Source organism: Nerophis lumbriciformis, linkage group LG17, assembly GCF_033978685.3.
Source record: "Nerophis lumbriciformis linkage group LG17, RoL_Nlum_v2.1, whole genome shotgun sequence".
Lineage (NCBI taxonomy): Eukaryota > Metazoa > Chordata > Actinopteri > Syngnathiformes > Syngnathidae > Nerophis > Nerophis lumbriciformis.
Window position 1 is genome coordinate 23,162,590 of NC_084564.2, and position 27,457 is coordinate 23,190,046.

The 27,457-nt window shown below is 39.8% G+C and overlaps 1 protein-coding gene across 1 annotated transcript in view; it reads left to right on the top strand.

The window, feature by feature from the left end:
* Positions 1-20,923: 20,923 nt before the first annotated feature.
* Positions 20,924-27,457, top strand: part of ptgir (prostaglandin I2 receptor) — a 70,448-nt gene continuing 63,914 nt past the window's right edge. The window contains exons 1-2 of the mRNA XM_061972904.2: positions 20,924-21,010; positions 21,188-22,170. Of these exons, the coding sequence (XP_061828888.1) occupies positions 21,328-22,170 (843 nt within the window). The 5' untranslated portion in view covers positions 20,924-21,010; positions 21,188-21,327. The remainder of the gene's footprint in view (positions 21,011-21,187; positions 22,171-27,457) is intronic.

Sequence of the window (27,457 nt, forward strand, 5' to 3'; positions counted from 1 at the left end):
GATTGCTGCGAGAGCCATGTGTTGTAATCCAGGTCAGCCGGTGTCATGACCCCTAAACCCAGTGCTCTAGATGAGACCAAGAACAGCCCCAGCTGATGGACGGGACAGCGAGCCAATAAGACGAGTTGGCCTCTGAGGTGAGTAGACGTGATTGGACGTGCTATTTGTATTCACTGTGGTTAAGCAGATAAATGAAGCGAATTAGGGAAGAGGAGCATGCTCAGCAGGTAAGTAAGACGTGCGGGGTCACAGACAACTGCCATTATCCTTTGCCGGTCGTGTCAACATAACAAACATTTTACATGTTATTCACATTCTTATTAGGGTCAATCTAGCGTGTCAAAGTACCCTCACACTAATGGTTGCTTATTAACTTCAACACTAGGTGGCGTCGTTTCATAATTCCTGCTGCACATGGGGAACTTTTTTTGCTTCTCAAAACCTAAACTAACACATCTCAGGGCATTCAATCGATCGCAACTGGACTGTTTGGTTTGTCTAAACTAATGCAAGAAAAAATGCATATGTCGACTCTAAATTGTTCATTTCGAACACCCCCGGCAGAAGGGGAAAACGATATCAATTTAACAAAGCCCCTAAAAGAAAATAGTTTTTAAAATATATTTGTTAATTTTCATGTATTTTATTTTCTAAAAATAACACAGAATATGTATCAATCTAATTAAAAAAAAGATACATATGTTGTTGGCTCCAAATTGCAAATTTTTAACACACCTGTCAGAAGAGGAAGACAACATCAATTTTACAAAGCCCTGAAAATGAAAGTTTTTATTTTTTTAATGTTCATGTGTTTTATTTACAAAAATCACACAGAATAGCAATCAATGTAATAAAAAAAAGCATAGAGCAAATATCCCAATCTACAATTCTTAGGATATAATTTCACAAAGCAATACTGTGTGTGTATATATATATATATGTGTGTGTGTGTGCGTGTGTATGTATATATATATATATATATATATATATATATATATATATATATATATATATATATATATATACTATAAAAACTAAAGTAATAGTGATTAAAAAAACGACAAAACAAAATGTCCTACACTAACAGAAACAATATGTATTATTATTATTATTATTATTATCACAGCCATCAATAATAAAAACATTAACGACAATCACAGTGGCTTACACTTGCATTGCATCTCATAAGCCTAACAACCACACTCTCGCCATTATTCAGCACAAGGAAGAATTAATCCTTTTTTAAGTTCATTTAAAGGTAAACCAATTCTATTTATTTGGTTTGACGATGCACTCCCCAAACTTCAGGACTGCTTCCAACACACAGACTGGGACCTCTTCCAACAACAGGAGCTGGAGACAGCCACAGGAACGGTGCTGGACTACATAAAGTTCTGCATCGGGAATGTGACTGTGGAAAAAACCATCCGGGTTTACCCCAACAAGAAACCCTGGATGACCAGCCAGGTCCGCACACTCCTCAGGGCCCGCGACGCAGCCTTCAGGTCAGGGGACAGAGCACTGTACAGTGTTGCTAGAGCCGACCTGAAGAGAGGGATTAAAAAAGCAAAGGCGGACCACAGGAGGTGCATAGAGTCCCATCTGTCCAGCAAAAACTCACGGGAGGTGTGGCGGGGCATTCATGACATCACGAACTTCAGAGGCTGCAATATGACAACTGCGGATCAGAGTGCGACACTGGCAGAGGAGCTTAACTGTTTCTTTGCCCGTTTCGAAACCCCCCAGCGACACTCATCTGCTCCAGCCCTGCCCCCACCCCCACCGGGCTCCGGCGCCACTCCACTCACTGTACAGGAGCACAGTGTCAGACGAGTGCTCCTGGCTGTGAACCCCAGGAAGGCTACCGGACCAGACGGAGTACCTGGAAAGGTGCTCAGGACGTGCGCCCACCAGCTCGCTCCCCCCCTCACCAGGATCTTCAACCTCTCCCTGGTTCAGGCAGTCATCCCATCCTGCCTGAAGTCATCTACAATAATCCCGGTGCCGAAGAAGTCTCCCATCACCAGCCTGAATGATTACCGACCAGTGGCCCTCACTCCGGTAATCATGAAGTGCTTCGAGCGACTTGTTCTCCAGCACATCAAGGACCATATCCCTCCAGACTTCGACCCCCACCAGTTCGCATACCGGGCGAACAGGTCCACAGAGGACGCCATCACTGTTGCTCTCCACTCTGCTCTGAACCACCTGGAGCAGCAGCAGAGCTACGTCCGGATGCTCTCTGTGGACTATAGCTCTGCCTTCAATACAATAATCCCGGACAGACCCTGCAATAAACTGGACACTCTTGGCCTCCCCCCTCTCACAAACGCCTGGATAAGGGACTTCCTAACGGACCGACCCCAGAATGTGAGACTTGGCCCGCACCTCTCATCCTCCCGCACGCTGAGCATCGGCTCCCCACAGGGCTGTGTGCTGAGCCCCCTCCTCTACTGCCTTTACACCCATGACTGCAGTCCGGCCAACAGTGACAACCTTACCGTCAAGTTTGCCGACGATACCACAGTGGTCGGGCTCATCTCCAGGGGTGACGAGGCTGCCTACAGAGAGGAGGTCCTGAAGCTGACGGCCTGGTCTTCGGAGAACAACCTCGCTCTCAACACCAGCAAGACCAGAGAGATCATCGTCGACTTCAGGAGGAGCATCACCGACCCTGCCCCCCTCTACATCAACGGCGAGCGTGTAGAGAGGGTCCACACCTTCAGGTACCTTGGAGTCCACATCTCTAATGACTTCTCCTGGACAGTCAACACCACATCAATCATCAAGAAGGCTCAGCAGCGGCTACACTTCCTTAGAGTCCTCGGGAAGTACAACCTGAAGCCTGACCTGCTGCTGACCTTCTACCGCTCGTCCATCGAGAGCCTGCTGACCTACTGTATTACGGTATGGTACGGCAGCTGCACTGCAGCAGACAGGGAGAGGCTGCAAAGAGTGGTCAAGACGGCTCAGAAGATCATCGGCCGCCCTCTCCCCTCTCTGACGGACATCTACACCTCCCGCTGCCTCAACAGAGACAGTGCCATCATCAAAGACAGCACCCACCCTGGCTCTGACCTGTTCCACCTGCTGCCCTCTGGGAAGCGCTACAGGTGCATTAAAACCAAAACAAACAGGCTAAAGAACAGCTTCTTCCCCATGGTCATAACCATCCTGAACGGACTGCCCCATTGTCCCTCATAACTGCCTTCTCTTCGGTGCAATAACCCATTCCACCAACCACCCTGTTTTTATTTTGTTTTTTTCATGTATATATTCATTTCACACCATATTCATTGCACTTCTACATTTTTAAAATTTGTATATATTTGCACATTGTTTTTCTAGCATGCACACATCGCACTGTATGGAATGGCCTCAATCTCGTTACCTTGCGTAATGACAATAAAGCTGATTCTGATTCTGATTCTGATTTATGATAAAAATACCACAGTACATACCAAAACTACTGTGACTCGTACAATACAATGTATTTGGCTGGAAATTAAAAAAATACAATAGCCTGTGTTTGAATATGGGCTGAGTGAAGGTGATCAGTAAGTATTTTAGGACTCCTTTAGGGTGTTTGTGCTTCTTTTATCTTAAATCCAACATGGCTACTCTGTAATATGCTGCAGGTTCAACTTTTTTTGCTAAAAAAATAAAATAAAATTCTCCATGTCCCTTTTAAGATGTCTCAGACCCTTAAATTCAGCATTTGATAAAACCATGCTTTTGCCATTTGGTCACATGGCAAGCTCAAATTTAGCAATTTGTTGTTGTTAAAATATGGACAAACTGTTTCTGCTTTTTTTTCTGTCCGCCACATGACTGACATTTATGATTCACGAGAACTCCTACCCCATCCCTTAAAAACCACTTCAAGATAGCTCTCTATTATGCTGAGTGTTTTTGCGGAAGTACAATACTAAGTAAATCATAATGAAAGAAAACCCTCTTAGTAGCCTGACTGTTTTACTATCCTGATGTGTGTTAAAAAGTACTTCCCTCGCATTTCATCAAGAATCTTTATTACAGGATAATATACAATATAGAAATGGATATATTTTAGTGTAGGCAGTGCACGGGTTGTTGCATCGCAGTGTAGATTTTCTGTCCACTGAAAATGACTCGACACACAACCAATAACTGGCGACACAGGTGAATAGCAAAATAATTGTCTTGTCTCCAGTCAAGCATGGTGGTAGTATAGTGTCATGGTCTGGGGCTGCATGAGTGATCCCTGCCCTGGGAGAGTTGTGGTTGATTGAAGTCAAAGGTTAATTCCAACATGCACTGTGACGGAGAAACATAACGAGCCCAAACACACCTCCAAGACTGAGGTGGACTCACCATTTCTCAGACTTCATTTTTGCCTATCCCAGCAGAACTGTGTTTCTTTCCCATTGTTAATGGGCCACAGGGGAACTGAGTTGTAATACACATGTCCCCCACATGAGGCATTAATGACACTATCAAACAGGCAGAAGAATTCTGTAGCTAAAGCCTAAGGACGCGTTCACACTGCACACCAAATCTGATTGTTTTTGCCTTCAAGTGACACAGATCGTATATTTTTTTTAAATTTAAAAGCTCCAAAGTGCTTCAGATCTGATCTTTTTGCATCAGATTTGGGTCACATCAGAAGGTTGTCTGAATCTTATTGGAATCTTACCTTTTCAAATGTGACTGCAGTCTAAACAGAAATACGACCTGACTTTTACGTCATATTTGGACAAGCTAGGTTTTTTGTGTGCGCGGCACGATCACTTTCTTTTTGCAATTCTCTTATTCCTCCTGCTGCATTGTTCTCCATCATTTGCCTACTTCCTCTACACAACAGCCACGGCACCAACCTAACATGCTGATCTGTAGTGTCCACGTTGTCACTTATAGTAGCCACTTCCTCATACATGAATCCAGTTTTCTGTAGAAATGAGCTGCTTCATCAAAAAAAAGCTACCAGCTGGGTCTGGTCCCATGCACGTTAATACTGGAGTCTAATAAAAATCGCATTTTACTTGCGGTGTAAACAATCAACTGGAAAAAATCTGATTTAATAATAATTATTAAATTGGGCCACTTCGGTCTGCAGTATAAACATAGTTTTAGAAGTTTCTTAAAGGGGAGCTGCACTTTTAAAAACATTTTTGCCTATGGTTCACAATCATTATGAAAGACAAGAACACACGTCTTTTTTTTGTATTTTAAATATGATAAAAAAAAATAGGGCTGTCAAAGCTATTAACGCGTTAGCCATAAATGTAAATAAAGGTGCTAATTTTTTTAACGGGCGATTAACCCAAATACATCCATTTTGACCTTCGGGCAGTGCCGTAGGGGGGGAACTTTGCTGTAGTTCACTTGTTCATGAGTAACAAGTGAGCCACCAGCAAGCAGAAATTGACAAAGGAAAGTCATCTTCATTATGGAAATATCAGGTTTAAAGCCATAGCAAGTTGTTCTCCCGACAAGAAAGGACTCTTTTTTTTTTTTTTTGCTGTGAGAAGAGACAACATTCCTTCAGCAAACGCCTGCTGCGCACGTCGTTCAGGTGGGTAGTGCTTTACTGTCGTGTTCAGATTACGGTTAAGGTGCAGTGATAACATAACATTTAGATTCTTACTGTGACTGCTTTAGTATGTTAAATGGCATAAAAGTTTGACAGAAATGAAAGACGGTCAGCAGGACTTTTTTTATTGCAAACAGTCAATCCGACATTAAAATATGTCAAGACACCTTCTCAAACCAATCACACACTTTTCCGGCTTTTAAAATAAAAGCGCTACGCTATGCATCCGGTTCAACTACATTTACAAAATAAAAATGTCTTTGCATTACGATCATGGTTTGTCACCAGGGGTGGGCACCGGATCTGGTACTTTTTTGGCACCGATCGAAATCACCCGGTGCTACCGGTCACTGATACACGTAGAATGCAGCGATGCCATGTTTTGGTGCCTCGGTTGCGCGTGACGTCACGTCTCTTTGAATTAGCACTTGCGAGTACTTGCTAGCACTTAAGAGGAAAACAGGCGATTTTGAAGCGGACATGTTCTGGGTAATCTTGCAACCCATCAATGTTTCATGACAAAAACCCACCAACCACGCCAAATAGAAAACACTCTTAAGTGTAGATCGTTTTTTCCAAATGCGATGCCGATGCTGATTACGCTCTCTGCAGTATTTGTGACATACAAATCAAGGCGAGCGGCAGGAATACTTCCAATCTGAGGAAGCACCTGGTTAAACACAGGATTTTCCCCATGGCTGAAGAGCATACTTGCCAACCTTGAGACTTCCAAATTCGGGAGATTGGGGTGGGCGGGGGCGGGGTTAAAGAGGGGGAGTATATTTATGGCTACAATTGACTGAAATTCAAGTATTTATATATATATATATATATATATATATATATATATATACTGTATAAAAAGAAATACTTGAATTTCAGTGTTCATTTTTTTACACATATACACACACATAACACTCCTCTACTCATTGTTGTATTTGAAAGTGCAATGCTTTGCAGCCAGTAGCACAGCCTTTGAAGGAGCATAGGTATGGGCAGTGTAATATTCTGGGTTGGAGTCAATAACCAGACGAGGTGATGAAGTTACGTCTCTTTACTTCATACTTCAGAACCGACTCCCACACTTGCTGTCAGGGTGCGCAATACAATGTAAACCGTTGGCCAACTAAAAAGTAACCACAGAACACTATACCCAACATTCACCAGGAGATGGCAACAAACAACTTAGATCACTCTATTACAGGCAGCATCTGTGAAATTTAATTTGCAGGAAAGGAGTGAGTTTAGGGTTGGATTGTCCATCCTCGTTCTATTCTCTGTCACTCGTCGTCGCCATGACTGTCTCTTCTTCGTCTCCTTGTTGTGTGTGCAGCTGTGCACTCGCCAAAAGCCGTAGATGTTATAACGTGACTGGGCCGGCACGTTGTTTATATGAAGGAAAAGCGGACGTGACGACAGGCTGTCCTCACTCAGGTCCGCACGGACCTGGAGGGGGCGTGCCTTAAGTCCGGCTGGAAATCGGGAGAATGGTTGTCCCGGGAGATTTTCGGGAGAGGCACTGAAATTCTGGAGGCTCCCGGAAAATTCGGGAGGGTTGGCAAGTATGCTGAAGAGTGCAGCCAAGTTAGATGTACGGCTGCAACTCCTGCATTTGGCACCTTTAGCGACTCTGCTGCAGCCAACAACACAGGGGAAGAAATGGGGTTAACATTTGGTGACGATAACAGCGACATCATACTCCTTTACATCTGCTCCAGGTAAAAAGCCTACCGGTACTGTATACGAATACATTAGCTTTGCAATTTAACTTGGAATAGTTATCATAATCAGCTTTGTTCCTCATACTGTAGTTTGTAATATTAATGTAAAGATTTTGCTTCACTTTCATAATCATATGTAAATACTTTTTGGAGAAAAAAAAAATTATGGCTGGCTGAAATATTGTGTAAATTATTTTATAAACATGTTCTGGTTGAGTACTCAATTACAAAATGATTAGCAGTCTGAATATTACATTTGATTAATTAATAGAGAAGGTTAAAACATTGCCATGCAGCAACATGAAGACCATTAACTTGTACAATATGTACATAAAAATATGTACAGAATATCAGAAGCATTTATTTAGATAGAAATACCACATATTACAGCTGGGATAGGCTCCAGCCCCCTCGTTTCTCCAAAAAGGACAAGTGGTATAAAATGGATCGATGGAAATTCTGAAAATATCTTTGACAATGAAATCATAACAATCAATATTTTGTATTATGCTTGAAACGGATATCTAAACTTGGAAGTGTAGTTCCTCCTCTGAATTTACGTGCTCCTACAGCAGGAAAAGAAATGTATTTCTACAAACTACAAAATCTGGCAAGACACCAACACAAAGTAGGCATTTTTTTATACAAAGATTTAAAAACAAACATGATTATGGAATAAAACTTTCCATGTGCCTTGTGATGGAATCACTAGGTTGACATTTTTTTCAGGGTTAGAAAGTTGTAGCTTTTGTCAAATGACTACGCTACACAGCACACATCACAGTGCAGCTTCTGTCGTATCTGCCAGACTACATATCCCACTATTTAGACCAGAGCATTTTCCACCAGACCAGCAACCGGAGTGGAAAGTTAATTGTGGTCATAAACAAAGGCCAAAAGATTGGCAAATTGAGATGGGTGTTTTTCTGCAGTTTTAGCAAAGGACCCATCTAATGGACACTGTTATTTTGGGCTGCCACACTCCCGGTCTCACTTTGTGAGACACCAAAGCGAACCATCAGACGGGGGAAATGGCCTGAAACTGGCATGCAGCTGGATTGTTGTTCTCCATGGAAAACAGAGACAATACAGAATTCTACCCACGACATGGACACACAATTGTTTCCAGAATTTATTATAGTTAAAATATCATCAACCCTACCCGACGCTCTGATTGAATTAAATAAGAGATCCAAGGGATCCTGGATGAACCTGCAGGTGAGCACATAGCGATGAACTTGAAGCAGTTCCGGAATCATCAGCATCCGTGTGTCCAATTAATGATAAATCCAATCACGGACAATTACCTGCACAGTAAAAAAGTTGTATGAGTTTAAACACGGACTTAGAAAAAAGCACCATGTAATGTGTAATGTTCGGTCAAAGCAGTTCAATGAATTTCAACTATCACATCCATCAGTAATGTATCACCAACAATTGTTGAATGCATATCACAGCGACGCAAACTCACAAAGAAAGAAAATTGTGAAGTGGTACCAGGGCGGATAGATAATTAGTTTACATCAATGTTTTTAGGAATGAGATCAGTATTTTTAGTAGTTGAATATATTTTTAGTCTTCTTTTAGGACAATGGAGCAATGTAATTTCAGAAATCAGTGAACTCGTGAACATACACTGAATACAAGATCAATCCAACAAGAACAAAACTATGTTGAACTCGTGAACATACACTGAATACAAGATCAATCCAACAAGAACAAAACTATGTTGAAAAACATAAAGGAGATGATTATATATATACATACTAACCATCCATAACATTAGTGTTGTCATACATAACATTTAGAAGCATCTAGGACCTGCAATAGACTGCAAACAAAACAGAACAGTGAAAAACATTGAAATGAGCACCATGTAAAGACACTTGTGTAATGCAAGGCTGTTAAAAATGTATTAAACAAAACTTATATTGTGATGCATATCTGTTGATAATGAAGCAAATCTGCTAAAATTTTGAACACATCAACAGCCAAACTGACAGCGCATCTCAGATGAAGGCGTGCAAAGACGCAATGATAGACTTAAAGGGGTCATATTTTAATATTTTTTTCAACATTTAAAACACTTCCTTGTGGTCTACATAAAATGCAATGGTGGTTCTTTGGTAAACATTTTGCATTGATTATGTTTTACAGACCACTTTCAAGCCGCTTTCTGACCGCTTTTTTAGGAAGTGGCATTTTGTGGGTGGTCTTATTTAAAGGGGAACTGCACTTTTGGGGGAATTTAGTCTATCCTCCACAATCATTATGAAAGACATTACGACGAATGTATTTTTTTTAATTCATTCTAGATCATAAATAAATTTGATCAAAAGTCCTCTTACAATGGAGCCTATGGGAGCTGCTCTATTCTGCCTATAAAACGCCCTTAAAAACATCCAAACAGCTCCATTAAGGTTTTATATACACACTGTAAGTATAAATGTAATGTATTAACCAGCACATTCATAATAACATTTAATATTGACGTATTTTGATCATTTTAAGCATGCAAGGCATATTCATTTAAAAAACGCATCACAAAATTAACTTTTTTTTCTTCATCACTGATAATTACTCACTGCAGACTTCATGAGACAACATACATAATATCACTTACTGTACAAGGTCTGCTGGTGGCCAAGTATTTTTTTTTTCGTGTTGTTTTCGCCATTCTTGGGTCTAAATTGGATGTCAAAGTGCATCAACTTGTTGGAATACATATTCAGCCTTCTTCTGTCCAGGTAAGTGGCATGATTTATGATCAACATACAATAAACTTCCAAGGAGCAGGGAAGCGAGGAAGCAGCAGACCACTCAATAATGTAAACATCAGCACACAGTAATCACGCTATAGAACAGTTGTCTGCGTTAGCGTTATAATAACAATATTACTAATACTTGGTTAATATACAAATCACAAATTGTAAATGTTGGTGGTTTTTGGATGTTTTTTAATTGGGTTTTATGGGCAAAATAGAAGAAGACCTATTGGCTCCGCAGTAAGCTGACTTTTATTTACGAGTTAGAATGCATTCAAAAACAAAAATCCATCCATAGTCATGTATTTCATAATGATTGTGAACGATAGGCAAAATTCCATAAAAGTGCAGTTCCCTTTTAAGTGCCTCAACTTCGACAGCATCGTCTCCCCGTCAGCCATATTGTAGTTTTTAGTGCTTCCACATGCAGTCTACTGACAGATATAAGTTAGAACTATACACTACTTTTTATTAGAAATGGCAACAGCGAAGGATGCATGTGCATGTACGAGCCAGTCTGACCCACAAGAAGAGAATAGAGAAAAAGAAGGAACCTATTGATTACATTGTCAGACTACAATGGCGAATTCGCACAAAGCACTTCGGGTAAAACTTACCACACATGCATATATCCGCTGACATCATCCATCCATCCATTTTCTACCGCTTATTCCCTATTTAGGGTCGCGGGGGGCGCTGGAGCCTATCTCAGCTACAATCGGGCGGAAGGCGGGGTACACGGTGGAAGAGGGGTTAGTGCATCTGCCTCACAATACGAAGGTCCTGAGTAGTCTTGGGTTCAATCCCGGGCTCGGGATCTTTCTGTGTGGAGTTTGCATGTTCTCCCCGTGACTGCGTGGGTTCCCTCCGGGTACTCCGGCTTCCTCCCACTTCCAAAGACATGCACCTGGGGATAGGTTGATTGGCAACACTAAATTGGCCCTAGTGTATGAATGTGAGTGTGAATGTTGTCTGTCTATCTGTGTTGGCCCTGCGATGAGGTGGCGACTTGTCCAGGGTGTACCCCGCCTTCCGCCCGATTGTAGCCGCTGACATCACACTTGAGAAAAATGTCACAAATTGGGCAAACTCCAAACGGTTCATTTGGAGAAAGTATGAAGCAAGATTGTTTTATAAATATCTCCGCCATGCCTCCATGGTTGGATTTCAAATTTTCGTGTTCTGTTTGTGTTGTGTTGTGTTTGCTCGGTACTCGTTTTATCTTTTAACCTGCTCATTGTACAGCACTTTGGCTACCCCTGTGGTAAATTTTAAATGTGCTCTATAAATAAAGTTGATTTGATTTGATTTGATTTTGGGATTTATGGGGATCCCAAATACACAAACACACATAGCAATAGGTAAGAAAAGTTGATTTTGCAAAATATGTCCCCTTTTAGAACATAGGAGAATAGGGCCCATAATGCATACCACTTTTTGCGCCATTGTCAATAACAAGGGTGCCCAAACATTTTGCCTACAAGGGCCTAAGTGAAAATGTGCCAATGGTGCGCGGGCCATACAGCAATTTTTACCATGCAACAGCACCACCAGTAAGAAGTGTATCCTCACACCGCCACATATAAATATAAGTTGTGTGCCTAATATAGTTAACATGCAACTCTGCATCTTTTATGTACATTTGGCAGATTTTCACAATTTCCAGGTATTGTTCTGTAACCAGTTCCTCCAAGATATTTCATCTAATCGCTTCCAAATTTTGAGACAGATTAGTCATATGGATGATGCTAAATTTCTTAACGTTTTAAGGTTTTCATTATAGGATGTGGGCGAAGCATGGCGACCAAGATTATTTTCCATAGAGGGTCGAAAAGACACAACTTTACTGTCTCAAATTCAAACGCAACTACTTAGCCTGTAAATTAAAAAAACTGTAGCTTTTACGATAGAAACAAACTGGCAGCTCAGTCACCATAATTCTACCATTACATTTACACCAAATTACTGTAAATTGAAAATCTGTACAACTGTTCTTGTTTTTACATAAACATTCTGGTGACTGAGCTGCCAGTTTTTTACCGTAAAACCTAAGGCCATTTTTATCGCACTACATTACTATAAATTGAAAAACAGTACCACTGTTATTTTTATCACAAAATTTTCCAATCAGTGATACTTTAACTTTTTAACTTTACCGACTGAGCTGCTACATTTTGACTTTTAAATCCACATTCCCTGTTTTTACAGAGCATTATTAAAAATGGTACTGGTGATGATTTTAGGGTAAATTTCTAGCGACTGAGCTGCCCGATTTTTACAGTAAAATGTTTTTTTTTTTTTTACATTTTTACAGTGTAGCCTTACGGACATGCTATCAATGATTGTTCATCTTAAAAGATGTCAGTATGAGTAACTATTAAATCTGGTAGCCACCCTTTGGCAGGCCAAATAAAATTACACAGCGGGCCAAATTTGGCTTGCGGGCCCCACTTTGGGCATCCCTTGTCAATAGTATTGCTCCTTGAGAAGACATAATACAATAGATGTGAAAAGTGAACTCTCCTTTGTCCAGTGACGTGCGGTGAGGTTCATGGCTGGTGAGGCACTGACTTCATCACAGTCAGATTTACAAACATATAAACCCTAAAGAGTATCTTATTCACCATTTGATTGGCAGCAGTTAACGGGTTATGTTTAAAAGCTCATACCAGTATTCTTCCCTGCTTGGCACTCAGCATCAAGGGGTGGAATTGGGGGTTAAATCACCAAAAATTAATCCCCGGCGCGGCGCCGCTGCTGCTCACTGCTCCCCTCACCTCCCAGGGGGTGATCAAGGGGATGGGTGTGTGTGACAATCATTGGTACTTTAACTTAACTTTAACTTTACACATACAAACTCTAGCACACAAAAAAGCACATTTAATAAAAAAAACGTTATTATGGTCTTACCTTTACTTTTAAATGAAGTCCATGCGCCGCTCCTTCTGAACAAAAGCATCGACAACTTGTTTATAGAAGTCTTCCTTTCTTCAGTTTTAAAAGTCTCTCTGTCTCGATGGAGATCTTCCTTTAATTATTAACCTCCTGCATTGATTGAAAGTCCAGTTTAGAAAACTGTTTTATTTTAGACATGTAATCCTCCATGTTAAAAGTCCAGGCGAGAGGAAAAAATAAACAATCGCTGCTAACTGTAGCTTGCTGTCACTTATTCTGCAGCCGAGTAGTCGCAAGAATGATCCCTGGGATCACTAGCGCCCTCTACCACCATGAGGCGGGATTACTGTGAGCCTCACCCAGTGCGTCTTCGCAGCCGTTTTATGATTGCTCAGCACAAGAAATACGTTACACACATACAGTTGTTGACTAAATACACTGTACATTATATACCTCAGCTAACTAAACTATGTAAATGTATAATATAATTCATATAGCAATACGGTCTCAATGCACAGCAGGCCAGCAGTTAGCCGACTCATTGCGCAATCCATGGTGAGGCTCAACTGGCTGCTAACTCACCGCAAGTCTCTTCTCAGTATTTGAACGGCAAATGTGAAAATTCAGCGATTTTGAATAAAAATAATGTAAAACTGGTGAAGTTAAATGGAAAATAACTTTATAGTATAATCACTGGATACATATAACAATTTAATTAATTTTTCTTTTTACATTTTTTTTCTTTCCATGATGGCACGTGAGGCCCCGCCTCCCCTGCCTCCCCTGACTGCATGTCACTGCCTTTGTCTTGTACTATGGATGAACTACTGTATTATTGACTGTTCTAATCTTTTAAAGAGTCAATCTGAAAAGCATTAAAACAAAGCACACTGAAGCCCTCAAGGCTCAAGCTGTAAACAAGTCTTATACGTAACAAAAGGAAACAAATTATTTTCTTTGGCAGATTGTGTTCTAATTTAAAAAATGCGTGTAGGCTTTTTTTTTTTGTTTAGCACAAAAAGACTGCTCAGATTTCATTTTGGTTTGCATGTCAGCAAATTAAATATGCACTGTTAGCTGGCTAATTACATTTGTATCGTTTGTCTCTCATTTGTAGGGTAAATACCTGCTTGGATTGTCCGTGGGTGTGATTTGAGTTCACCGAGTCATTTGCAACACCAGAGTCAACCATTGGTTTCATGTCCATCTGGACATGAAACTCGCTTCCAAAAGTGGAATAGATCAAAACATCCAAAAGTGAAAAGTATTCTCCAAAGCCACCCGCTGGAATTTAAAGCACATCAGGCCATAACCAAGGTAACTAGGGTGATGGTGATGGTTTAGTTTACTTCAGACTTGCTTATTAACAGAGTTGAGCAGCGTTGAAGTACATTGCAGGTTTTACGTTTGCACAATTCAACTTGTCCAAAAAGTTAGAAGTACATCTTACACCTTGTCTGTGTCTCAACAGTTACTGATAGTCTGGTCCCTTCTTGTGTATATCGTGTACCGTTTCTTACAGGGAGGGAAAAAAAACTTCAAATAGTTTTCCATTTGCGTAAAAGAGGCCCTTGTGCAGACCAAAACAATATCCACTAGCACACCACAAACGACTGATACCGTCATAGATGATAGTTTACGGGAATTATTGGCTATGACATAAGCTAAACTATAGAGTTACTACAGTAATAGGATGATGCAAATGAGCTACAGATGGATGTTTCCACGGTGATACAAACTGTTTAGACCCTTAATTACTGCAATAACATGGTTGCGATGGTCCTTTTCCTAAACTCAAAATACTTTTGTGTTCATCCATGTTTCACTCAAGATGGTCTGGTTGTGGTCACCTAATCATGCAAAATACTAATATTACCCAAAAAGTTATTTTGATTTGGGATTTAATTTCACAAGAAACCCTGCTTTTAATTGGAAAGAAGCAGCGTTTTTCGGTGTGTTATTATAAGAACTTCCAATGAAAATGGAAAGTACTATTTTTTGTTGTTGCAGTAAACAAAGAAAACATGTGTATAAACAAAATGATGCTTTATCATTCCTACAAACTGCTCTTTGCAGTATGGGTCAAGAAAAAAAAAATTCAGTCGTGGGAAAACAGACCAGCAGAAATATTTTCTCAATGTTATATAACATTCCCCACGAAGGGAACGTATCAAGATATCGTCCCACATCCTGCCAAAATGCATTTATTTGACATGTCAGTGCCGTCTCTTCCTACTACGCGGCTGCTTCTTTATCATGCCATATTTACTGACCTCATTGTATGATAGTAATCTGTCTTTTCAATCCTCCATTCAGGCCAAGAGATTGCTAAGTACACTACCTGAGAACTCATTAATTATTAACCGCATCCTCTTTAGTGTCTGCTTAATGCAAAATGCAGACAATTTGTTTGGTCAATACATGTGTCAGTGCAAAAATGAGTGAGAAGACTGACTGGTGCGCTCCCTGTCAAATTTCACTTCAAAATACAACCAGACGGAGCTTGGTGTGCATGCAAGTAAAACATGTAAAACATTTTCCAATGTGACAATAAAATTGCATTTGTGTATTCTTCAAAGTAAGTTTTAAAAATTTGCAAGTAATATATTCCGATTAATCAAAATGCAAAATGTATCTGATTTAAAAAAATAAAAATAACATTTGACAGCACTAATTGCAACACATCAGTAATAAGACATTGTCTGGCTGTAGCATCTCAAGGTGTCGTATTTTTAATTTTTTTCCCAAAATACTGCGATTCATCAACATGCAAAATTACCTGATGGAAAAAAAATTAGCACTTGACAGCACTAACTGCAATACAGGACCTTCTAGCTCTGGGGTATGCAACCGTTACTATCAAAAAAGACATTTTTGTGCCTCTTCCACTAAAGAAAAATAGCATGGGAGCCGCAAAAACGTAACACAGCTTATACACTTTTAAAAGTTTTCATCTTTGTATTTTTTATTTTATAGGAAAAGCAATCTGTCCATGTGGAATGAAGCCATTTTTTTTTCTCTTTTTTTTTTTTTGTGGCAAGTATACATGGTTAGTGTACCCCAAGGGGTTGCACCCTCGAGAAGCTAAACTGAACACACAGGCTTCCAGTCTCTTTTACCTGCCTTCCTTGCACTTCAGGACTCAGACTTTGCACATTCAAGGTCCCACAGGCTGTCGGAAATTATAGATCTCTTTTAAAAATGCAAACTTTTGTCCATTCGGGGTAAAAAAAAAAGCAAGCGGCAGACAAGACACATGTGGCTCTAGAACCCCGGGTTACAGATCCCTGGTAACTGTAGCATTGCAGACATTTTGGGAATGTGTGTCATACACTGCGATCAATCATTATTAATCAAAATGAAAAAATTATCTGATTAAAAATGTTATCAGCGCTCATTGCAATTCAACAGTAATAAGACATTGTCTAGCTATAGCATCTGGACATGTGACATTTTGGGTTTGGGTGCAGACATCTCCATATTTGCACCCTGCTGTCTTATTTTGTGCTGGGGGAAAAAATCCGACCTGTGTTTGCCACCCACCGCCATATGCAGACTTTCCTTGAGTGGCTGTAATTTAGGAAGCAACATGATCCCATTAACCAAACATTGGCACCGTCGTGTTCTAATCGTGTTTTTGGTCAATTATAGAAACAGAAACACTGGCAACAGGAAACGAGGCAGAATAGAATTACTTCCAATAATTTATATTCGTTTTTTGATGTGTGCTCCTCTGCTTTCTATTTGCTTGTGGTTTAAAGCAAACAATAAGAAGCACATGCATGGACAGGCTTCACAGGGTAACCGGATCATCATAATGACAACCCAGTTAAATGCTGCTTACTTTGGACTTGTATCTCTTTTATTTAGGATGTACACATGTTCCTGTAGTATTTGTTAGTGTGTAAAAAAATATTCAACATTTTGTAGGAGCATATGTTCACCTTTTAGATCAGGGGTGTCAAACTCATTTTAGAAAAATCTACTACCAAGTGGGCTGGACTGGTAAAATCACCGCACGATAACTTAAAAATAAAGAGAACTTCAGATTGTTTTCTTTGTTTGAACATAGAACAACCACATTCTGAAAATGTACAAATCATAACGTTGTTGTTGTTGTTTTTTACACTTACATGTTGCGGTTAATAGTATTCTATGTTTATTTGTTGTTATTTATACTTCCTGAATAAATTATGTGATAATGTTCATCAGTCATTAGTACTGGAGCCCGAATAGAAAACGCTCTGTAGCCCGCAGACTTTTTTTTGGCTCTGGGAATCACTAATAAGCTTTCTTTGAACGCAGATTTCTTGCCGGGACATATGGTACAATACAATCGGCAAGATAGGATGGAGCTAGACCGTGTAGTACTTTATACGTAAGTAGTAAAACCTTAAAGTCACATCTTAAGTGCACAGGAAGCCAGTGCAGGTGAGCCAGTATAGGCGTAATATGATCACACTTTTTTGTTCTTGTTAAAAGTCTAGCAGCCGCATTTTGTACCAACTGTAGTCTTTTAATGCTAGACATAGGGAGACCCGAAAATAATACGTTACAGTAGTCGAGACGAGACGTAACGAACGCATGAATAATGATCTCAGCGTCGCTAGTGGACAAAATGGAACACATTTTAGCGATATTACGGAGATGAAAGAAGGCCGTTTTAGTAACACTCTTGATGTGTGACTCAAAACGAGAGAGTTGGGTCAAAGATAATACCCAGATTCTTTACAGAGTCGCCTTGTGTAATTGTTTGGTTGTCAAATGTTAAGGTGGTATTAATAAATAGGTGTCGGTGTCTAGCAGGACCGATAATCAGCATTTCCGTTTTCTTAGCGTTGAGTTGCAAAAAGTTAGCGGACAACCATTGTTTAATTTCATTAAGACACGCCTCCAGTTTACTACAATCCTACAAAAACTACAAACTTAAAAATAAAGAGAACTTCAGATTGTTTTCTTTGTTTGAACATACAACAACCACATTCTGAAAATGTACAAATCTTAACGTTGTTGTTGTTGTTTTTTTACACTTACATGTTGCGGTTTATAGTATTGGGGCGGTATAGCTCGGTTGGTAGAGTGGCCGTGCCAGCAACTTGAGGGTTCCAGGTTCGATCCCCGCTTCTGCCATCCTAGTCACTGCCGTTGTGTCCTTGGGCAAGACCCTTTATCCACCTGCTCCCTGTGCCACCCACACTGGTTTAAATGTAACTTAGATATTGGGTTTCACTATGTAAAAGCGCTTTGAGTCATTAGAGAAAAGCACTATATAAATATGATTCACTTCACTTATTCTATTTTTATTTGTCGTTATTTATACTTTCTGAATAAATTATGTGATAATGTTCATCAGTCAACTTATTGGTGTTGATTTTCAATCTATTAAGATAAAAAAATAATATAAAATTACAGGATGTTATTTATGGATTTTGCTCATTTTCCTCAACTGGTGCACTAATATCATGTGGTTTATTATTATTTTTTACATACCGTATAAGTCGCACCAGAGTATAAGTCGCACCTGCCGAAAATGCATAATAAAGAAGAAAAAAAACATATATAAGTCGCACTGGAGTATAAGTTGCATTTTTTGGGGAAATTTATTTGATAAAATCCAACACCAAGAATAGACATTTGAAAGGCAATTTAAAATAAATAAAGAATAGTGAACAACAGGCTGAATAAGTGTACGTTATTTGACGCATAAATAACCAACTGAGAACGTGCCTGGTATGTTAACGTAACATATTATGGTAAGAGTCATTCAAATAACTATAACATATAGAACATGCTATACGTTTACCAAACAATCTGTCACTCCTAATCGCTAAATCCCATGAAATATTATACGTCTAGTCTCTTACGTGATTGAGCTAAATAATATTATTTGATATTTTACGGTAATGTGTTAATAATTTCACAACTAAGTCGCTCCTGAGTATAAGTCGCACCCCCAGCCAAACTATGAAAAAAACTGCGACTTATAGTCCGAAAAATACGGTAAGTATGTAGCATAATCTACAAAGATACAAAGAATTGCTATTGCGACAATTCAATTTCACATTATTTCCGTTGTTTAAAAATAGAACAAGCACATTATGAAATTGTACAAATCATAATGTTGTTGGTTTTTTTACACTTACATGTTGCGGTTAATCTATCTTTATTTTCTGAATAAATTATGTGATAATGTTCATCAATCAACTCATTGGTGTTAAATTTCAACCTATCAAGAAAAATTACAGGATGTTATTTATGTAGTTGGATAATTTTCCTCGACTGATGTACTAACATGTGGTTTATTTTGTACATATGTAGCATCATCTCCAAAGATACAAAGAATTGCTATTGTGACATCCAGTGGACACATTTAGAACAGCTGTTTCTTTCATTCAAAAATTTCAGTGTTGTGTGATTATTGTGTTTGTCTTAAAGCACAGGTCAAAATTGGCAACCATAAATCAGGAAGCATTTAATACAATGTCAATAAAGCTTTTTATTCTATTCTAACCTATTTTTAGATTATGGCAGGCTTTATCTAATATGTAAAAATAATTGTAAACCCTTATTTGAGTGCAATAGGAAAACACCATATACGCATTTTAATTTTAATTTTAATATTGTTCTTTGGGTTCAATAAGAAACATTTGTTTAAGCATAAGTTTGATCATAAATGTTCTGTTAAAATGAAGCCAATAGTGGTATTTTTTTGTTGTCCTTTTTTTTTTTTTTTAAAGTATCAATAAGTATTGAAGTACGTAACAATATACATTTTGGTACCAAAATATTGGTGTCTGTTCAACTCTAGGTGCGACGTATGTGCAAACATAACTATGTAGTCGCTTATGTGCCCCAACAGTGGCGTAGCAAGTGGTGTCCCAATTCTTGGGGAAGATTTCAAAGCTCTACTCCTTTTTGCTTCATTTTGAGGGTGTAGTTGGTGAGGGCTAGTGGTAGTGAGTGAGGGGGTGTATTGGGACTGGGCCTAAGGCGCCACTTTTCATAATGCACAAGCTAATTAGTATTGGATTTGCCAAAGACATGCTACTGATTAGCACTACCAATCTTACATGGCGATTGCAACACATCCAAATTTGGGGATGAAAACTATGACTAAGATGCACATTAAAATCAAACATCTGGTGTGTAATAAGTACAATATTTCCAGTACAAACACGTTGCAAGGGGTGCAACAAAAGACGAGATTCAGCTTAATGGCAAAGACTAAGCAACATAACGTCGATACACTACTGCCATCTAATCTTGGAATTGCAATTGCATACAAATTCTACTATATAATGCCTGCAAATGATATGGAGACATGTAAGATAACAACTGGACAGCACAGTTAATCATAATCGGCTAACTGTTGAATGTTAAATAAATAAAAAAATATATTTTATTAGTTCTCAGTTAATATTTATGAACACATGAACAGACAAAGAAGTACTGAAAATTGATACCGTTGAGTACCTGTATCAATTCCCAGGTACCAGTAATTGGTACCGTATAAGTTTAAATGTGAAAAATACCCATCCGTTGTAAAACTTTTTTTTTTTAAATGATTTCCTTATTACTATTTGTATTTTTCATCAGTTTTTTTATGAGTGCCTTTAATTAGTATATTTTTATTTTATTCAGTCTGATCTAAAACTTGTCAGGCATGTTGTCATATGTGCTGGATTATGTTTTAAATAGACAATATGTGTGATTAACACGTATATCATTTGACAAGGTTTAGATCTGTTAAACTAATATAGTTATGGATTTAAAACAAGAGTATGAATATTTGAGTGGGTCTGTATGACAGGACAGCTCACATGATTCCTTTTTTCTTTTCTATGCAGGTTGTGGTTTCAAAAAAGTGGGTGTGGTCTTTCAGGAGGCGGGTGCAGAAAAAGGAGGAGGGCCGTGGTGAGAAAAGGAGGGTGGGAGAGCTGCAGTGAAACCTCACCAGTGTGTTGGCGAGCGCTGCTTTTAAACTCTTAAGTTTCGTCTCAGCGTGGTTGACATGTGGACTTCTGGAGTTCTCCATCCATGAGCACCACCATGGCGAGGTAAGGGATCTTGTTAGCACTTTTGTTTGCCACCAAATGGCACTGGTTTTCCTTTTTCTTGTGCACATTTTAGATGTAATACAGAGCAGTGATGCACAATTGTTGATTTTTACAGTTCAACTGTTTGTGTAGAAGATGGAAGCACGTATTGGTGAAGCATTTTTGTTTCCTCCACAGAATGTTCTGGTGAAGACAATCTGGTTCGGTGTGGTATCCCAGGTCACCCCTGCCCCCTGCCCTCTAAATGAAACCGAGAGCGTCCCTCTTCCCTCTTTCGTCGCCTGGGAGTCGCCAAGATTATCGCCAGTGATTGACACATGAACACAAACATGGTTTCCGACGGGCTCTGCCCCAACATCACATGCAACGACACGACGGTGAAGGGCGACAGCAAGCCGGCGACGAGCATCATCATGTTCTTGGCCGGCGTGGTGGGCAACCTTCTGGCCCTCTTCATCCTGGGCGTGCACCGTAAGGAACACCGCTCCAGGTCGTCTGTCTTCTCCATCCTGGTGACGGGACTGGCCCTCACCGACCTGCTGGGCACGTGTCTCCTCAGCCCGCCCGTGTTCATCTGCTACGCCCGCAACGTGTCCCTCATCGGCCTGGGCGGCGGGGGCCTGTGTCAGCTGTTCGGTTGTGCCATGAGCTTCTTCGGCCTGGCACCCACCCTCATCCTGTGCGCAATGGCCGTGGAGCGCTGCCTGGCTATTAGCCACCCGTACTTTTACTCGGTGCACATCCGCCGCAGCTTCGCCAAGGTCACGCTGGTCATTATTTACCTCTTCTCCTTAGCCTTCTGCCTGCTGCCGCTTGGTGGCATCGGCAAGTTCAGGCAGTACTGCCCGGGCACCTGGTGCTTCATCGATATGGACGCCACGGGGGACGCCAACGCCGAGCGGGTGCAGGCCTTCTCGCTGTCGTACTCGTCCCTCATGGCGCTGCTCATCCTAGCCGTGTTCGTATGCAACGGCTCGGTGATCGTGAGCCTCTGCCGTATGCACCGCAGCCAGGTGATGCGGCGAGGCTCTGTGGGCTCCGCCGGCAGGAGGAGGAAGCTGAGCCTGGCCTGGTTCGGACCCGGCGAGGAGGAGATGGACCACCTGGTGCTGCTGGCGCTCATCACTGTTATTTTTGCGGTCTGCTCGCTGCCACTTACTGTAAGTTCTTCTTCTTCTTCTCCTCAGTGTGTGTTTGCGTGTCGCGGCATGTTTGTTGTTGTGTGCTGACCACATGACATAGCAAAGCAAGTGTTGCTTAACACATTTGTCAGAGGGACTTTTTTAAAAAAAAAAAAAAAGTGGTTTCTGATACATGTGTCGCTAGTTCCTATATCACTCTGTCATGTTGTTGCTGTTCTCGAGACGTGTGTGGTTTGGTGCTCATGTAACATGTAAAAAAAAAAAAGATACTCTGTGCGGTTTGCTCAGCGTTCATAATACTGTAGGGCTGCAGCTATAAAATGTTTTAGCAATTTATCGATTATTTGTTAGATTATTCAAGTAATCAAAAAAAACACATTTTATAGTCTCAATGCATATTTGGTTGAGATAAACAAAGATATTTCTGATCGCCATATCCTTCATTCTTTTTTCCTAATAAATGTGAGGTGTGTGCCAACCAATCGGCCACCGATCAGTATTGGCCGATTTTCGTAACAATGTATGTGATCACTATTGTGGTCAATAGTAAGTAAATCAATTTTATTTATAAAGCGCTTTTCACAGATTAAATCACAAAGCACTGTACAAAACATAGGTGAAGTAAAACAACGATTACATTTAAAACAACAGGGGCAACATCATAAAAAGGATACAAAGTGGATTAAAAAGGATAGTTAAAAGGTGCATTAACTAAAAGCTTTACTAAAAAGAGAAGTTTTCAAATGTTTCTTAAAAGTTTCAACACAGTCAAGATCACGGAGGGACTGGTGCAAATTGTTCAAAAGTCTGGGAGCTACAGCCTGGAATGCCAGGTCTCCACGGGTTTTAAAACAGGTTTTTGGGATCTTTAGAAGACCCTGCCCTGAAGAGTAGGGGCATAGCAAGTCAGTGATGTAAAGAGGGGGCCCACCATGCAACGCACGGAATGTCAGGACTCAAATCTTAGAGTCAATGCGGAATTTAACTGGAAGCCAATGAAGACTGGAGAAAACGGGGGTGATCTGGGGTGTTCTGGGTGCACCGGTCAAAAGTCTGGCAGCCGCATTTTGTACAGTCTGAAGTCTCTTTAGCGTTGACTTGTTGAAAAGACAATTGCAATAGTCAATGCGGAACGAAATGAACGCGTGAATGATCATTTCGAGATCCAATTTTGACAACAAATTTCTCACTTTATAAATATTTCTGAGATGATAAAAACAGTTTTTGGTCAGTTGACGACAGTGACCCTCCAAAGACATGGACTGATCAAACACAACCCCTTTTATAACGCCTTTTAATGCCAATCGCAAACGGCAATCCTCTCTGGCTGACAAGGCTCTCCATACACGGTGTGTAGCCGCTCCCCTAAGACAAAGGTCGGCAACCCAAAATGTTGAAAGAGCCATATTGGACCAAAAATACAAAAAAAAAATCTGTCTGGAGCTGCAAAAAATTAAAAGCCTTCTATAAATGATATAATGAAGTCAACACATGATGTAAGTGTTTAATGAGCTATATTAGCCTACTATTAGCCTACTATCAAAATGTGTCGCAGGCTAACACAAATCTTCGTTGACAGAAATGTTGAAAGGTAATATTTGTTCTACACATTTTTACAACATTGTAAATATTTGTAAAACTTCTGAGAAGGCGAGATAACTCCTCTAAATTACTGGCTTAGAATGGCCAAAGGTATAGATGTGTGTGTCCAAGTTAAAGAAAATGGCAGGCTGTCTTCTAATGGATTATAACAATCTATGCAAGCTGGTTAATGTTTGCTGTGGTCTATATAACGCCCCACAAACAACTATCAGAAATGCAGCCAATATTACATACAAATAATATGTCATGAGACATGCAAAAAAATAAATTAAGTACACAGAGGACATAGGAAATTAAATGAGCTCAAATATACCGGCAAGTTAGGCTTAATGATGCAATATGTACATACAGCTAGCCTAAATAGCATGTTAGCATAGATTAGCTTACAGTCATGCCCTGACCAAATATGCCTGATTAGCACTCCACACAAGTCAATAACATCAACAAAGTTCAACTTTGTGCATTCACGCACAGCATAAAAAGTGTGGTGGACAAAATGACACAAAGAAAGAGTGGCATAAAATATGTCTTTCTTAGGCATCGTTGAAGAAAGTTATACATACATACACAAATGACGGTGAGTTCAACGTCCGCCAAAATTAGTAGAACAAAACGGCGGTCGCCAAATACTCTCATCAGAGAATCATGTTTAATATAAACAGTGGGATTTCTAACAATTAAGGAGGTTTGTGTCATGTTTGTCCTCCTACAGAAACCCTATCTTTTTCTATTTTCATACATTTTTGAAAAAGCTCCAGGGAGCCACAGGTTGCAGACCCTCACCCTAAGCTAATAATGATCACCTCCTTTATGACATATAAACTGCCTTTCTTTGTATCTTAATCACCCTCATCTCTGGAGGAGGAATCTAAACATGTCACACACCGAGCGCAACATTCCTATAGCTAAGCTAACCGCGAAGCTAGCTTTAAACAACATCAAGAAATACGTGCTTTATAAAGTTTAGGAGGTGTAGCTGGAACCACATTATAGCTATTAACAGATAATTAACAAGTAGATTAATAGACCAGGGGTGCCCAAACATTTTGCCTCAAGGGGCCAAAGTGAAAATGTGCCAATGGTCCGCGGGCCAAATATCGATTTTTTTACCATGCAACAACACGAGTGAGGCATTTAGCCTCTTACCGCCTTATATAAAAATAAGGTAGTAGAGATTCTCCCGCCCACCTCAACCTCCTCATGCTCTCTCAGGGAGAGCATGTCCCAAATTTCAAGCTGCTGTTTTGAGGCATGTTAAAAAAAATAATGCACTTTGTGACTTCAATAATAAATATGGCAGTGCCATGTTGGCATTTTTTTCCGTAACTTGAGTTGATTTATTTTGGAAAACCTTGTTACATTGTTTAATGCATCCAGCGGGGCATCACAACAAAATTAGGCATAATAATGTGTTAATTCCACGACTGTATATATCGGTATCGGTTGATATCGGAATCGGTAATTAAGAGTTGGACAATATCGGAATATCGGCAAAAGAGCCATTATCGGACATCTCTAGTATTTAGTATTACCCTTTTATTGTCGACAATGCCTGTTCCAAAGCAGGGGCTGGAACAGGCAGGTTACAAAAGTGTAGTATTCACCACACAGAACTGCACGTTTTAATTTGCCCAAGACCAAATTGGGAAATATGTATTTAAAGGATTCAAGGAACTTTATAGTCATAACAGCACGTTTAGTACCCGGGGACCAAGATTTACCCCAGTGTGTACCACAAGAACGTAGGCAGACAATAGTTGGGATAGAATAGGATAAATAGAAAAATAAAACAATTGTGATCTGTAGTGCAAATCAAATGTAAAAGCAATGACTACAAACCAAACCACTAGTTGGCAGGTAGGAAGCAATAATGCTTCTGTTGCTCACTCATGAGGCAATAAAGACTCAACTCAACCACATTGTGCGCTCAATTTTTTTTTTACCAATTTTTGACACGCTTAAAGTCTGTATTTGCTCTCTGAAAGATTGATTTGTATCATGTCATGTTGTGCACAATCTGGTTATTAATAATTCCCGAAACCTGTTATGTTCCCTCATTCGCGTGCACGCGGGCGCGCCCGAGAGCTGCCAGATGAGGAAGGCGGCGAGGAAGTATGCGGACGCCAGATGCAGCTTTGTGACCGACGTGAATAAGTTTGCCCGATTGCAAACAGATGTCGGAAAGAAAAGAAACGTTTGATTGCAGTGCACGAGTAATTTGTCATGTCAGGCCTGCAGTTGTTGTGTTGGTGTGCTAGCAGGGTGAATTAGAAGATGTGTATAGGGGAAAACCCCCATTACTCAAATAGTCCTCATTGACTCAAAGCCATGAGTAATGTTGCGTTTGGCAGCATGTTGCATAGTATTTAGTAAGAAAAGAGTCAAAATACTTTAGATGCAAGGAAAAAACACCAGCACCACACATACAGATCATTACTGAGGATCAGCTACAGCTTCATGAAAAGTCAAGTGTTTCCCCCATGATCCATGGACCTGGACACTCACTGCATTTAAAAAAATATTTATATTTCAATAATGTATTGTTTATTTGACAAATAAGAAATTAATGGAGAACAATGATTCTCTTTTGGTGGTGGTGGTAATAGTTTATTTCCAACATAGTACAATTACAAAGTGGTGCTCGCCCCATCCTTGTTTGTGAATGACTGAGCATTTCATGGAAGCTGCTTTTATACCCAATCATGGCACCCACCTGTTCCCAAATAGCCTGTACACCTGTGGGATGTTCCAAATAAGTGTTTGATGAGCATTCCTCAACTTTCTCAGTCTTTTTTGCCACATGTGCCAGCTTTTTTGAAACATGTTGCAGGCATTAAATTCCAAATGAGTTAATATTTGCAAAAAATAACAAAGTTTACCAGTTTGAACGTTAAGTATCTTGTCTTTGCAGTCTATTCAATTGAATATAGGTTGAAAAGGATTTGCAAATCATTGTATTCTGTTTTTATTTACGATTTACACAACGTGCCAACTTCACTGGTTTTGGGGTTTGTACATCACATATTTCCAGTTTCACATTACAGCATGTCGGAAAAGGAGTAGGTAGAAGCAGATCCCATTTAATCCTACCCCTATTCGTTTCATAGCATTTTCTGTACTCTGTCTGTAAATAAATAAACAAATGATTAAGTTAATAAATAAATAATATGAAATACATAAATTAATAATAAATAAAGTTCTCATGAATGAATAGTTAAGTTATGATTCACATAATGTGATGAATAAGATTATTATTATTTTTTAAATAATATAAGCTCATTGTTTAAGCATTTTAGCATTAATGACTTATTCTTATAACATCTTATTTCTCTTTTCAGTGCTGCCCTATAGAATGGTACAGTACCTGAGCTCGTAACTTAAATCACCCCTCTGCCCCGCCCATTGAAATTAATTAGAAATCAATCTGTGTGTGACCCTCCCCCCAAAAAAGAAAAACAAACATTTGGTTAGGAAGTAGTGTTTGAAAAGCACTACAATAGCATATTACCTTTGAGAGCAGACTTTTGTGGGTGATTCCTATAGGCTGCTTCTCCAACATGTAACAATATAAATTGCTGTTTATTTTTCCACACGGATGTATTTGAGTGATGGACTGTAGAGCAGGCAATACGTATGTCTGTTTGCCAAAGGTAATGCTCGACCGTCCAGTTTGTTGATTTAGCATTATACAGAACAAACCGAA